The sequence below is a fragment of the Monodelphis domestica genome, chromosome 5 (assembly GCF_027887165.1).
Source record: "Monodelphis domestica isolate mMonDom1 chromosome 5, mMonDom1.pri, whole genome shotgun sequence".
Lineage (NCBI taxonomy): Eukaryota > Metazoa > Chordata > Mammalia > Didelphimorphia > Didelphidae > Monodelphis > Monodelphis domestica.
This window is the reverse complement of record NC_077231.1, coordinates 231,883,761-231,900,069: the sequence shown is the minus strand read 5'-3', so window position 1 is coordinate 231,900,069 and position 16,309 is coordinate 231,883,761. Positions and strand designations below refer to the sequence as shown.

At 38.4% G+C, this 16,309-nt stretch overlaps 1 protein-coding gene across 1 annotated transcript in view; it reads right to left on the bottom strand.

Moving 5' to 3' along the window:
- Positions 1 to 14,891, bottom strand: part of DPP6 (dipeptidyl peptidase like 6) — a 1,262,248-nt gene extending 1,247,357 nt beyond the window's left edge. The window contains exon 1 of the mRNA XM_007504650.3: positions 13,853 to 14,891. Coding sequence (XP_007504712.1) covers positions 13,853 to 13,903 — 51 coding nt within the window. The 5' untranslated portion in view covers positions 13,904 to 14,891. The remainder of the gene's footprint in view (positions 1 to 13,852) is intronic.
- Positions 14,892 to 16,309: the final 1,418 nt, after the last annotated feature.

Sequence of the window (16,309 nt, the reverse complement as noted above, 5' to 3'; positions counted from 1 at the left end):
GAATTCAGTCATTAAAGAATCTATGGTCTCTTAGAAGAAGAGGTAAATAGAGAAGACATTCTAGGCACATCTGACAACCTTTTCAAAGGATAAAATTTAAAAGATGGTAGATGGTATGTAAATTCTAGACAATAACTTAGTAGATCAATTTGAGTAGAACAGAAGGCAAATGAAATACAGTAGAGCAATATGAAATATCTTAAAATGAAAGTGGGAAGCAGATTGTAAACAGATATAATCTCCATAAAAGTTGACTTTTAGGCCTAAGAATTTCTTTCTGATGGTAAATGAATGCCTTAGGAGAAAAAAAAGGGACCAATTAAATAGTTAATAAGTATAAAGTTTCCACAGCTGAGTTTTAAAGAACCATAGATTTCAAAGCTTTAAAAAGGAAGATGGAATGGATTTATGATATTTCCAAAGGTAGAATTAAGACCATGCAGTAGTTGCTAGGTAGGCAGATTTTAATACATGCCTTGGACAAAGTTAGAACTTTGAAGGACTGTTAAACCTAATATAAGAAAATTTTACAACAGCTAGAGCTGTCCAAGATGGGACTAGGTTGACTCAGGAAATGTGTTTTCCTTATAGTATTCAATATACTTGATATTTAGGGAAGGGGTACATGGAAAAAAATTTGTTTATTGGATTGAAAGCTGAACTTGATAGGCAATATATAAAGTCCTCTCTGAGGGAGAAATTAATAAAATCGAAAGTGATAGAACTATTGATTTAATAAATGAGACAAGAAGCTGGTACTTTGAAAAAACAAACAAAATAGACAAGGTACTGGTCAATCTAGTTAAAAAAAGGAAGGAAGAAAAGCAAATTCACAGCATTAAAGATGAAAAGGGGGACAGCACCTCCAATGAGGAGGAAATTAAGGCAATCATTAGAAATTACTTTGCCCAATTATATGGCAATAAATACACCAATTTAGGAGAAATGGATGAATATATACAAAAATACAAACTGCCTAGACTAACAGAAGAGGAAATAGAATTCCTAAATAATCCCATATCAGAAATTGAAATCCAACAAGCCATCAAAGAACTTCCTAAGAAAAAGTCCCCAGGGCCTGATGGATTCACCTGTGAATTCTATCAAACATTCAGAGAACAGTTAATCCCAATACTATACAAACTATTTGACATAATAAGCAAAGAGGGAGTTCTACCAAACTCCTTTTACGACACAAACATGGTACTGATTCCAAAACCAGGCAGGTCAAAAACAGAGAAAGAAAACTATAGGCCAATCTCCCTAATGAATATAGATGCAAAAATCTTAAATAGGATACTAGCAAAAAGACTCCAGCAAGTGATCAGAAGGATCATTCACCATGATCAAGTAGGTTTCATACCAGGGATGCAGGGCTGGTTCAACATTAGGAAAACCATCCACATAATTGACCACATCAACAAGCAAACTAGCAAGAATCACATGATTATTTCAATAGATGCAGAAAAAGCCTTTGATAAAATACAACACCCATTCCTATTAAAAACACTAGAAAGCATAGGAATAGAAGGGTCATTCCTAAAAATAATAAACAGTATATATCTAAAACCAACAGCTAATATCATCTGCAATGGGGATAAACTAGATGCATTCCCAATAAGATCAGGAGTGAAACAAGGATGCCCATTATCACCTCTACTATTTGACATTGTACTAGAAACACTAGCAGTAGCAATTAGAGAAGATAAAGGAATTGAAGGCATCAAAATAGGCAAGGAGGAGACCAAGTTATCACTCTTTGCGGATGACATGATGGTCTACTTAAAGAATCCTAGAGATTCAACCAAAAAGCTAATTGAAATAATCAACAACTTTAGCAAAGTTGCAGGATACAAAATAAACCCACATAAATCATCAGCTTTTCTATATATCTCCAACACAGCTCAGCAGCAAGAACTAGAAAGAGAAATCCCATTCAAAATCACCTTAGACAAAATAAAATACCTAGGAATCTACCTCCCAAGACAAACACAGGAACTATATGAACACAACTACAAAACACTCGCCACACAACTAAAACTAGACTTGAACAAATGGAAAAACATTAACTGCTCATGGATAGGACGAGCCAATATAATAAAAATGACCATCCTACCCAAACTTATTTATCTATTTAGTGCCATACCCATTGAACTACCAAAATACTTCTTCACTGATTTAGAAAAAACCATAACAAAGTTCATTTGGAAGAACAAAAGATCAAGGATATCCAAGGAAATAATGAAAAAAAACACATATGATGGGGGCCTTGCAGTCCCTGACCTAAAACTATATTACAAAGCAGCAGTCATCAAAACAATTTGGTACTGGCTAAGAAACAGAAAGGAAGATCAGTGGAATAGACTGGGGGAAAGCGACCTCAGCAAGACAGTATACGATAAACCCAAAGATCCCAGCTTTTGGGACAAAAATCCACTATTCGATAAAAACTGCTGGGAAAATTGGAAGACAGTGTGGGAGAGACTAGGAATAGATCAACACCTCACACCCTACACCAAGATAAATTCAAAATGGGTGAGTGACTTAAACATAAAGAAGGAAACCATAAGTAAATTGGGTAAACACAGAATAGTATACATGTCAGACCTTTGGGAGGGGAAAGGCTTTAAAACCAAGCAAGATATAGAAAGAATCACAAAATGTAAAATAAATAATTTTGACTACATCAAACTAAAAAGCTTTTGTACAAACAAAACCAATATAACTAAAATCAGAAGGGAAACAACAAATTGGGAAAAAATCTTCATAGAAACCTCTGACAAAGGCTTAATTACTCATATTTATAAAGAGCTAAATCAATTGTACACAAAATCAAGCCATTCTCCAATTGATAAATGGGCAAGGGAAATGGATAGGCAGTTCTCAGATAAAGAAATCAAAACTATTAACAAGCACATGAAGAAGTGTTCTACATCTCTTATAATCAGAGAGATGCAAATCAAAACAACTCTGAGGTATCACCTCACACCTAGCAGATTGGCTAACATAACAGCAAAGGAAAGTAATGAATGCTGGAGGGGATGTGGCAAAATAGGGACATTAATTCATTGCTGGTGGAGCTGTGAACTGATCCAACCATTCTGGAGGGCAATTTGGAACTATGCCCAAAGGGTGCTAAAAGAATATCTACCCTTTGACCCAGCCATAGCACTGCTGGGTCTGTACCCCAAAGAGATAATGGACACAAAGACTTGTACAAAAATATTCATAGCTGCGCTCTTTGTGGTGGCCCAAAACTGGAAAATGAGGGGATGCCCATCAATTGGGGAATGGCTGAACAAACTGTGGTATATGTTGGTGATGGAGTACTATTGTGCTAAAAGGAATAATAAAGTGGAGAAGTTCCATGGAGACTGGAACAACCTCCAGGAAGTGATGCAGAGCGAGAGGAGCAGAACCAGGAGAACATTGTACACAGAGACAAACACACTGTGGTATCATCGAACGTAATGGACTTCTCCATTAGTGGTGGTGTAATGTCCCTGAACAACTTGCAGGGACCCAGGAGAAAAAAACACCATTCATAAGCAAAGGATAAACTATGGGAGTGGAAACACCGAGAAAAAGCAACTGCCTGAATACAGAGGTTGAGGGGACATGACAGAGGATAGACCCTAAATGAACACTCTAATGCAAATACTATCAACAAAGCAATGGGTTCAAATCAAGAAAACATCTAATGCCCAGTGGACTTACGCGTCGGCTATGGGGGGTGGGGGGGGGGAGGAAAAGAAAATGATCTATGTCTTTAACGAATAATGCTTGGAAATGACCAAATAAAATATATTTAAAAAAAAAAAAATAAAGTCCTCTCTGAGACTGAAGTTCTGTTTCTCTCCAGGGACAATGATGAGGCAGAAAGGAGATCATGTTTGTTATAAAGGAGAAATGTCATGAAGAAAATCTGTAACATTATATTACAATTCTGAAAACATGAATTGAGGGGAAAAAACTATTGACTAAAATTCTTGGGGAATATGCTCTTTTTACTAATTATATGTGCTGGCTAAGTGATGGTTAAGCAGAAATCACTTTTTTAGTTAAAATATTTCTAAATATTACATCCCTTTTCCACCCCGTTTCATGATGGGATAGAATTGAATAATTCTTAAATGATCAAAGGTTTTTCCCATTATACTGGTCTTAATTTTAAACATAAATTCTCATTGCCCAACAGGGTGAGCCCAAACTTACACAAAGAAATTGTTTCTCAGGCCAGACCTTTGATATGATAAAGAGGTTGGTGCCTCTTTAAAAAGGAGGTAAGGCAGAATTCTAGTTAATTGAAGCATTAAGTAGCTAAGTTCCTATTCAACTTTTTATCATACAAGTTTATCAGTAAACCACCCATAAGTGAAATTAGATATCAAATACTAAGTTCATAATTTGCTGTTCTTAATGGAGAGAATTGATGGTGTGGGAACAACTCAAATATTTGTTGGGCAGGGAGAGGGAAAGTTGGTGATAGCAAGTATGATCAAGCTATTCCTTCTACCAGAATTCCCAAAGCCTTTTCAAATCCCATCACACCTACAAAAATGTGTTCAATACTGGGCTTCTGTCCATCAAAGAGTCTAATCCAATTGCCCTCTTAGCCAGTATTGGCAGCTTGCTAACTCAAAAGGTTTGAGTACCCTGCTGGCCAGGATTTCCTATTTTGTTTGTATGCAGGAAAATCAAAGAAAGAATTAAAATGTCCATAGCCCATGTAGTTTTAATGTCATGGTTAGAAGCAAAAACAAAACAAAACAAAACAAACAACAACAACAACAAAAAACCCCAGATCTCAAGTGATTCATCTAATAACAAAACTACACTCGGTTCTTCCATATATCCTCACAATAACTTTAATATCACCCATGTTTATAACTACCTTTTTATCTATTATAAATACTAGCAATGTGATCAGGGTCATCCATATATTTGAACCCTATTAGGTTTTAAAACAGTGATAGGAGAATGTAGATCTGCCATGTAGTCACTCTAAAACAAATTGAAGTGGCATGAGAGCAGGAAAGCAAACTAGCTGTGCTTGGTGAGACTGAATTTGGTTCAAAGGCAAGAAAGCTGGGCTTGGAGTCAGAAAGATCTGAGTTCAAAGCTGACCTCAGATATTTACTACCTATATGATCTTGACAAATCACTTAACCACTGTTTGCCTTGATCTTTTTAACTACAAAATGGGAATAATAATAGCACCATCTCCCGGGGTTGCTGTGAGGACCAAATGAGATAATATTTATAAACATTGCTCAATACAGTGCCTGGCATATTGTAGGTGCTATATAAATGTTTGTTCCTTCCCTTGATCCTTATTCCAAGAATTTTTTTTTTTTACAATCTTTGTGATGTCATTGATATAGGAACTCCTAGATAGGGAAAGTTCCTCTGCCTGTACAGATGAGCAATGCTTTCTGGAACTTAAAAGAGTGTTTCAAAATATTTAGTACAGTTTTAGCTATTAAGATTTGATTCCACACTAAGACTTTTAGGACTCCCCATATTCTGAGAGTTGTCTGAGAGCCCGTAGAGGTTAAATGGTTTGCTCAGAGTCACACAACCAAAATATGCCAGAAGTGAGATTGAATTCAGGTATTTCTGATTCTGATCAGTTTTTGATCTGCCAAGTCCTATATTTCTCAATACAGCGTCATTGGGCAATCATAGTCACCAGAAATGTTGTGAGCCCAAGGGAAAGAGGACAACTGCCCTAAGGGGAAAAGAATGTTGACATCAATTAAAGAAATTTCAGATCACCTAATCCAATCCCTTCATTTTACAAGAGAGATCATAAGATTTGTCTAAGAGCACCCAATTAGCAGGAGAGCCAGAACTGGAATTCATCATGATTTTTGACTCTCAGGATTAGCTCCCTCTTTCTTCCTTTCTTTCTGGACATTAGATTCTTTCAGTCAGAAGTGTATTTACTGGCAGACCATAGAGAACTAAAACAAGATTTTGTAAACCCAAGGGTCAAAGATGAAAGAATTTATAATGTATCCTTTTCACTGTGTAGAGAAAAAAGGACAGAATGACAGAGACATCACTTCAAATGTTCTCTCCTTTTTCCTTATTCTCAGCTAGCAAAAAAACTTGCAAAAGTTAAATTAAAAACCCAGGATGTCTCTTCAGCTTTTTTACTCTGGTGACTACAATATTCTTCTCCCTTTTTGCCACGTTTCACTCGATTCCCCTTTCTTTTACATGTATCTGTGTAACTTTTTTCTATCACCAAACTCCAACAGCAAATCTACTCCTGGTCAGTCTACCTAGGTCCCATGATTCAAATTTACAACCTAGAAAAATATTTTAACTATATATTAGAAAATAAAATGCTTACAAAGAAGTTACATTGACTTGGCCATTCATTTCCAACTTAGACTGATTCCCTAAAACAAGCCTCTAAAGATTCAAAGGAAAAGGTTAGCATATTGACCTAGGTTGCTTATAGATGTATAGATCAGGCAGGAAGAAACTATGATGGATAAGGGCTCCTTTCCTTCCCTTGCATATCACAAAAAGCCTGAGGCCAAACTTGAGCTGTGGTAGGGATGGTGGTGATATCCTACTGTTGCCTTTCACAGAGTAGTGGTACTACCCAGTGCCAAGGAATTCTTTTAAAGTTATGATACTAAAACTCCAATTTAAGTAGATATGATGAAATATGTGTTTGTTATTTCACGAAACATAGCATAAAAACTATTATTAGACAAACATAATCACACCTAGAATTTGTAGAGGTATATCTTAGATGCTCATCTCCAATCCCTCAATTCAGGATAAGAATGAAATCTGTAATAACTGAGGCATATGCAAGTGATTTTAGCTAGAATCTGCATGAAAACTTAAAGGTGTTTCTTTATCCATATGGAGTTCTATAATTCCTGGTTTTATACTGTCTACTTTAACTATAATAAAATATGGAACAGAAAAGCAATCTGAAGGTGCAGAGAATGAAACTGTTTAACCCACTAATGAAATGTGTATTGAAATAACATATCTACCCAATCAAGCGGTTATAAAGACAACTGGAGTTGAGTCTCAAAGTGGAAGTTGTTACAAAAAAGTTGAGGTACACACGTGCATATGTGTACAGATTTCTATATGTGTGTAATATAATCACTATTCTACATAATACTTAGTTTAGTACTTCAAAGATTAAAGACCAAAATTTCACATATAACTCTTTAAAAGAGAATTCAGAAATTCCCAACTAAATTGAGGTAAAAATAGACATTCACATAGACATATCTCCATTAAATCAAGAAATATATATTAACCTGCTCAATAAATTCATTGAATCAATTCCCACTGAGGACTATGTGTGGAACAACTGCTAAAAGCCATACTTTTTAAATTTCAACCCTCACTATCTGGAAATCATTCATAGAATACTCACAACTAAGGGTAGCTAGGTGGTATAATGAATGGATGGAGTACCAGTCAAGAAGACTCACCTTCCTGAGTTCACTTCTGACCTCAGATCCTTACTAGCTATGTGACACTGGACAAGTCACAACCCTGCATGTCTCAATTTCCTAATCTCTAAAATGAACTGGAGAAAAGAAATGATAAACAACTTCTAAAGCTTTGCCAAGAAAACCCTAAGTGGAGCCATGATGAGTTGGATAAAACTAAACAAAAAAAAATCACAACTCAATTATTATCAAGTTGAAAGACATGCAAAAAACTGAGTATATTGAAGGCAAATCAGAAGAGAATGGTTGTATATCCCCACTGTGACAGGGGTCATGAATAAATTAAAAAGCTGGATAACTATGGGTCTCAGCAAAGAAAACAAAAAGGAATTATTGACCAGGATTATCTTTAAAGAATATTGTAAAGAAAAGGATTTTGAGCATAAAGTTTTTATGAGCTTCCCATCTACCACATTTTCAAATCCGAGTTACAGCTCTGCATAATAGTCCTTGGAAGTTCATGATGTTTCTAGAGCTTTTCTAGCAAAGAGGAAATGGTACCACAAAAAGGTCATTTTCCCAACAGTCCAGAGCAGTCCCAATGGGTTAGCATAATCTCTTATCTTTGAAATTCCATAAACTGATAAAAAATCATCCTTGAAGTCAGCTATTGAGCTAATGATTTTATGCAATAAATATCATGGAAGCAGATTATCAACCTAGTTTTCATGATAATAGAATATAAGGGATGAAAATTTGGTAGCCAAGTGACATCATAGGCAATTTTGAATGCAATTGTCCAGGCAAAATATCCTACTGGAACTACAAAGAGTATTTCAGTGAATCAAATTCTCCCCAATATGTAATCTAATTTAGGTCTATTTAGAAGCAGCACCAATTCAAGGAATCAATCAGTGAAATGACTCAGGAACAGTGCTAATGAGGCCAGCATTGTGGTTCTAATTCCTTTGATGGCCAGTTTTCTGAATAAAGAAATTATTTCATATTCTGTGTCTTCATCCCTAACCCTAATTACTTAGCACAAAAACGTGTGCTGTGATCATAAGGAAGACAAAACAAGCCAGGTTGCACCCAACATTAAACACAACAGTCTTGGTGAAGCAACTTAACGTGACACATGTACCAGCTTTGGCTCTTCTTGCTTCCACAGAGCTATCTTACTATGAGAAGGAAAAAACATTTTATTCCTTTGAATGAGTCTACTAGCTAAGGGAGTCAAAGAAGTGCAGCCTTGGAGTTCTAATTTAATCCTGTGGTGTGGTTTACTAAAAGAAATGTTCTTAAAGATTTTGTATATTTGTTCCAGACCATAGAAGAACATTGCCATGAAAACAGAACAGAGTCAAAAGAAATAAATTGTGGTAAAAGACTTGTCAAATCCCAAAAGCAGCAGATTTACAAAAATACCCTTAAGAAATGCCCATCCAAACTTCCCCTCTTCTCACATATAAAGAAAACTAAAAATTTTATCAACTTTCCCCTTAGCTACTGTTCCTTCTACTTCTCTAATATTTTTCTAAAGTCTCTTCATTAGCAGTAGAACATCTAAGGACCCACTTCAGCCCTGATACCTCACATAGTCTACCATACTGTGTTACAAATGAAGATGGAGTAAAGAATGAGAAATTGAATAGTACTAAACTAGTACAGTAAGGAAGCTGTGACTGAAGGGTGATCTCTTCTCATTTGTTGCTACAGATTCTCTTTCAAGTCTCTTCCAGAGATCCTTCTACCTATCCAAATCACTCCTTTCCAGAGCCACTTCTCCAACAATTTAATTCAAAGCAGCTCAGTCTAATGGTTAAAGTTTGGAGTAGGCCAAGAGATTGAATGGTTTTCCATATGCATAAATATCCTATAAACCATGAAAGGTTCCACTTTTAGAAATAAGGAGTAAGAAAGTGAAACTCTATATCTGAGGTGTCAGACATGTGGTCCATAACCCACAACACTCCTGAGTGTAGCCAGGAACAGACTAATATATGGAGACATTTAATAAAATAAATATAAATATATAATAAAACATAGATACTACATTTCAAAACTGTCAATATGTGACCCACATGGATTCTTATCACAGATAGGTAGCCCCCACTTTTATTCAAATATAATAACACTTTGACAAATTTAACATTATCTACTAATAGTGACCCATATGGGCAGAATATTAAAATCAAAGAATCAAAGATTTAGAACTTTAAAAGACCGTAGAAGCCCCACAAGACTCTGCTTCCACTTTACCAGGACCATTTAGAAGATTATGAAAATGAAGTTTAGAAAGGCTGACTACCCTAGAGTCAGGCATCAGTCTTACTTCCTTTGAACCCAACTCCTATTTGCTTTGATTGCATTGCCCTATCTATCCACTAAATGCATCTGCTTCATCCTCTCACATGTTTACAATCTAAGATCCATGTTTAAATTATTTTTAAATGCTCAGGCACTGATGAGGCAAGTATATTTGTGCCAAAATGGCTAAAGTTGAACCTTATGAAATCAGTGTGAGGATGAATGTGCAGTGGCTATCTCTGAGTTCCCTAAGCCATGTCTGGGAAAAATGCTTGTCTGAAGGATTTGGGATTTAGGATAATGCAGCAAACACTAGGTGGATCCTTGATTCTACACTCTCCATTGGGAGAAGGGAGAGTGTGGAAAGAAGTCTAGGTCAAAGTAGCCCTCAGATAGGAATGGTCAATAAAGTATGTAAAGTAGCTCACTCCAATGACTCTGCCTTCTGCCTCTCTTTTCCTTCAACTCTCCAGGTGGTATCATGTAACTAAAGGAACTTCCTCCTATCTGATAAAGGAATCATCAGGATTGGGAACATATTTAGAGTTGGTTCTCCATCTTACTCAATAGGACTTTTTCTGTGACCATTCCTAGGCTTTTGAAGTCCACTTCTTAAAATAAACTCTGCTATATATATATATATATATATATATATATATATATATATATATATATATATATATAATCATAAAAGATGGTAGAGAGTGGCAATCCTCCACCTTAAGGAGACATACAAGATGCCTGACAACTGAAGGTACCCCAAGAGAAATACAATTCTTGTCAAGATAATTTTTTAAAGTGATCTCTCAAAGGAGTGTGTGGAGATGCTGACATTCTAACCCTACCCCTTCTTTTTCTGAAATTCTCAAAGTGGAAGCACAGAAGCTACCAGAGAGGAAGTCTGGTCAGGCTCACATGTTGAAAGTTTATCAATGGCCAACTCCCCCTATCTGGACAGAAGGGAGACAAAGATCTCAATCAGAGACTTGGTACAATAATGCCAGTTGTGGCATTTATTTTGGTGGATATAAAATAGAGGGAGATCAAGAAGTAAATATTTAACTTTTCCAATCAAATAAGATAGGGGGAAAACATCAGAAAATATTGCCTGAGGAATACAATATTTTTTTCACTTTTACTGAAACAGATGTTCTGGAGTAGGGACTATCATGGTGCTCATAGGTTATCTTGTGAGGTCAAAGCCCAAGTACCATAATGCAACCATATTATAAATATGAACCATAGATACCCTATATGCAACCATATATAAATAAATATATTTATAAATGAAAATTGAAAATAAAAATGAGAACATTAAATAATGGTATGCATCCTCTATAGAGTGAAACTGTCATTTGACTTCAGGAGCTGTTCAAGATTTGCTAAGGGATTTTATTACACAATCTGTCTATATAAAATTGAATTCAGATCACATGAAATACAAAGAACTCTATTGGTTCTCACTATAGAAATAGACATGTGTGTAAGCAAAGCACACACAGAAAACCCACAATATCAGACATTCTGCTTTTTCAAATAGCAGAATTAAATGAACACAAACTATATCTTGGTTGGCAGTAGGAATAAGTTATACAACACTCTAACTAGGATACAATACTTTAAATGAATTTAAATGAAATAGGGGAGGAGAGAAGCATTTGCCAGACATCTAATCCAAGGAGAGCTGTGATTGGCAAGAGTTTTCAAAGGCAACTGATGGAAACAAAGACTCAGTATGTAATCCCCAAATCATCAGTACCAATTCAGCCTGTCCTTCAGTCAAAGCTACTTGAATTCAGTTGGGAAGTTCATTTTCAAAGTAAGAGGCAAACAGAAGACAGGTGGCAACTCTTTTTCAATGGCTGGCATAGCATTAGCAACAAGCTGTGGCAATTTGCAATCTCAATCCTAAGGAAATCAGCCTTTCCCCTGACTAGAGGGTTGATTTTTAAAATTATTATTTATTTTCACAGCTCTCTTGCCTGAGGCTGAAGCAGCTTCAAGTATACTTACTGCTAGGGGGGGATGGCATTCATACTGAAACATATGAAAAAACACCTATTCATTATTTGAGAGAAAAGGATGGGATATTTCCCCTCCAGTGATACTTTTTAGACTGCAAAAATCTAAGATAAATAAATGCCCTTAAACATTTTATTAAAGATCTGATGTATGCCAATATTAGGTGAATATTAGTACTACTGGTGTATGCTTTGACATCATTTAGGCTACTAATTTAATGGTAATTGGGAGGCAGAATGATTTAGTGGACTAGCAAGTTATACTTTAATATTAACATTCTTAGATCCACATATATCACTGCTACTCCCCCAAAATCCAAACTTCAATAACATATTATGATGCAATATAAAAGAAAAATAGAGGCATATTTGGGAGATTCATTTGAAAATGATAGTTTTGTGTCCATGTCTCTGTCCCTTTCCTTCCATGAAATCCTGCCATGAAACATATCTAGTAGAAAATGGGAGGTTACCTAGGGTGAGAGGATAATGGTATTTCCTTCCTTAAGCAATTAGGATAGCTCTTAGTTAAAACTTATATAATAAAGTTGTGAGGGTGAGGAAGAGAAACAATTTCAAAACCACCTCAAAAAAGGCTATAAAGTAGAAATTGAACTCTACAACAGTTATAGAAGGTAATCTCGAATAGTAATTGGCTAAGAAAAGGCCAAAAACAGGGCTATAAAGCAGAAGGGAGAGGTCTCACAGGCAACAGGTAGCCTGAGTTTTGATTTTCCATTCATTTCTCTTTCCCCCTACTAATTCTGTTATTGAACACTTGAGAGGTCAGTTCAATGTCCCTGGAACTGGTTAACACATACCACCTTTTTAGATTTCACTCCATACCTTCCCATAGCTGCTGTACATAATCAGAGTCAAATTTATTTTAAACACAGCTCTAGACCTTACTCATCACTGTTTCCTAGTGCTTCCTCTTCACTGTTTCACTCAAGTTGGCAATAAAGAATTTAAAAGCACATAGATAATAAAAAGAAATACGGAAGTTAATCAACTACCACCCCCTAAAGAGTTAAGCTAATACACAAACAAAAATACACACATATTTCCAAAAGAACAAGATGGCAACCTCCACTTCCTCTCCAGTCCCCCACCACCTAAGCCCTACCCCTGGCTAAAAGATTCGGGATGTAACAAAGCCAAGCACCACCCAGTTACATAGGGGGGCTGAGGTGCAAGGGAGGACAGGCTGTGAAGAAGCAAGTGTAAAACTGTTATCCGCAAGTTATCAAAGTTGTAGGTACAAGAATCAACCCCTTTCCTTTCTCCAACCCTGCTCTCTACATTAGATATTTCCCATATATTTTTGTAATCCTTGTGGAACTCTGCTTTCCCCTGCAACCAATCACAGGTTCCTTTCTTGGTGGGGGACATTTTATCCAACCCCAAAAATATATGAGGAACGCTTTCTCTTTAGGAGAATAGCTGCAGCAGCGACGAGGAGGGAAGCAGCAACACCAGCAAAAACAGCTCCCCTAAAAAGAGCGCAAACCCTATTGCAAAATCCCTGAACAGCTCTGGGGCTGTCTCTTCACAGCCGGGGCCACCATAGGTACTGAAAGACCAGGGGGTACCCCCTTGCCGTAAGTTGACTTTCCTCTCTTTGCAGGCATGAGGAAGGCACCACAGCAGGGGAGGAGGACGACCTTATGTTTGTCAGACTGGCGGACACAAGTGCAGGGACAGACATGGGAATGTATATCCAGAACTCAATATACTTCTCCTGCACCCTACTTTTCCAAAATACACCCAACATTTTTTAAAAAGAAAGAAAGCAAAAAGAAGGAGTAGACTCAAAGTTACTAATTGTAAATAAACAACGGGATGAATATGCTTTTTCTAAGCAGGGGGACTCTGCCTTAGGTCTGCGTTTTGAAGGGAGCTGTCAGGAAACGCCGGGTGCCAGAAGGGACATTAACATGTTAACAATTTGGAGAGGTTCCCCTGGTCCCGAGCCCCAGGAGAGCAGGCTTCCCATCCATCTCTTCTTTCCCCACCCCCGCTGCTACCCCTCACCCCTCACCCCAGTTACTTACAGTCCTCTAGAGCCCTGAAGCCACTTACCATCACGTTCCCTTGCATTTTAGCGGTTTTAATCATTGCCTTTTCCTTCATTTTGCCCAAAGTGTCAGCTCGACTCCTTGCCCAGAGAAGAGTTACTTAATCCATTGTCTTGATGACTACCAAAGTAGAGCTTGGACTTGCCGGTGGTTGGGGTGGAGAATTTTTGGAAATGTGTCTGTCAATTCTTCTTCCCTCCTCGAGTGAGTTTCTCACCCTCACCACCACCACCACCACCACCACCGCCACCCACCTCGTTCCTTGCTCCTTTAGCTACCGGATAACAATAGCAATCAACTCTTTTTTCGGTCACTACTAAGAAAAGAAAGGGGGAAAATGTTGCTCTTACACAAAAGACCAAGTGGAGAGATGAGAAGAAGGAGAGGGGAGAAGTCTGAGCAGCGGAGAAGAGACAGCCAGCCAGCCCTCTAGCCTCCGTGTCCGGTGAGCTAGCTGGTAAACAGACTCACACTGTGAGACACAGGCACTACACAAACACGGGGAGAGAGACACACACACGCACAGGCATTCATGCCAGAGCTTCTCCCACTGAGCGAGTGGTTTGTTCCCTCTCCCAGTGACTTGTCTCTTTTGGTGGCGGTGGTGTGTAGCGGAGCGGGCGCGGTACACACTCTGGTCCCAAAGGGTGGGGACCAGGCCAGGCGGATACAACACCCAGAGGGTGGGGGTGAAAAAAGAGGCTGAAGCTGAGGTGTGGATATAGGAGGGAGTTTGGGGGATATAAAGAGAAACCGGGAGCTTGTGCCAAGGTTAAGGGAACCCCAAACTGTTTCCGGAAAGAGGAGACCCCACTGCCGCCCACTCCCGTTTTATATGTGGTGTGTATCAGCGTATTTTTTTTTAAAGCAAACATGAACTGTTCAGATATCCATGGATGAAGCTGCTGTCTTTCTCTCTTTATGTTAACAATTCATCATTTGGAAATTTGGAACCCCCTCCTTCCCCTTTCTCCCTGACCAAAAGGAAAGCAGATAGGAGGTGGGGAAGAAACATCCAGACGCATACCCGCCATAGCTGATGCAAACCGGGCTGAAGGAGAAAATGGGGAAGGGAGAAGGGACCAAGGGGAAAGGGGAGGAGAGGAAAGGAGAGGGCGGAGACACCAGCGTATAAATAATGTTGTTTCAGGTTACTATGGGACACACGTTACGTTTCCATGGTTGCATTCATTTAGTCTGAATCTGAATCAGCTGCTGTACATCACAGCCGCACCTTCCCTGTCCCCGGACATTGGACACTGTACACTGCCGGACAATCCTCCCCCTCCACACACACACACACACACACACACACACACACACACACACACACACACACACACACACACATACACACTCCTCTCTAGCCCTCCAGAGGCATGCACCATCTGGACTGCATTCAAGTCTCTGGTCTGGCCTACTTTACACCCTCCCCTTCTTGATGCGGTGGTCTCTCCAGGCTCCACTGCTTGCTCTGATCAGCTTCATACTATCCCACCAAGGACTGCGGGTTTTGAGGTATTCCCCCACAAGAAGCGACCCCGCCCACCCGAATCCCTTGCTCCAGATTTTCCTTATTCTAACCTCAAATCTGGTCTGCTGCAGCTATAGAGCCCCTAGCCCCTTCTTACTATCCTTTCCACTCTTCTCTCTCCTTCTCAATCATGCAAAAACGAGCCCTCTTCCCACCCCAGCCCCCCTCACACACACATACACACACGTAGTTTTAGAGTCCGGGCATGGGCAGCCAAGAAGTCAGGCACAGAGAAATTCTTTTCTTTCAGCTTTTTTTCTACAGGTGCTCCTGGCAGCTGAAGAGACAAGCTGGAGAGAGGAGGTTTCATTAAACCACCAGGCTAAGCATGTCATTCTGTAGCGTCTGATAGGAGTGAAAAAATTCTATGTGTCTGGGGTGGGGGCAGGCAGGGGGAGTATTGCATACATTGCTGTTTCTGGAGTCACAAGAAAAAAGATCCTGAAGGAAAAAATAAAGAATACTAGTTCGTTATAATCCTATCCAGAAGGGAAAAACTTCAATTAGAGCACACCACACAATCTGAGCACACCACCAGACTGGGGCTTCTGCTGCATGAGGCACAAGTGAGGAAATCAGGCTCAAAATTTCTAGAGGATTGATCTTGAACCCACCAGCACTCCAGTCTAGGCACCAGTGGCATTTTCTTACACTATTTGACTTAACTGAATTTCAGAGAAAGGAAAAGATATAGGGTTTGAATGGGGAGAGATGGAGTATACAAGATGACTCTTTGCAAATAACTCCAATCTCTTGTCCTATGTTCAGAAGAGATACAGGGAAACCCTCAGAGCTAAGGGATAAGGAAAATGAAAGAGATTTAGATTCAGAAATTCTCTACTCCCTTTTATACTCAATTTTCCTTATCTCTTTCATTTACAAAATGTACATATTTCTGAAATAACTTCAGGGGTGAGGCTGTGATAG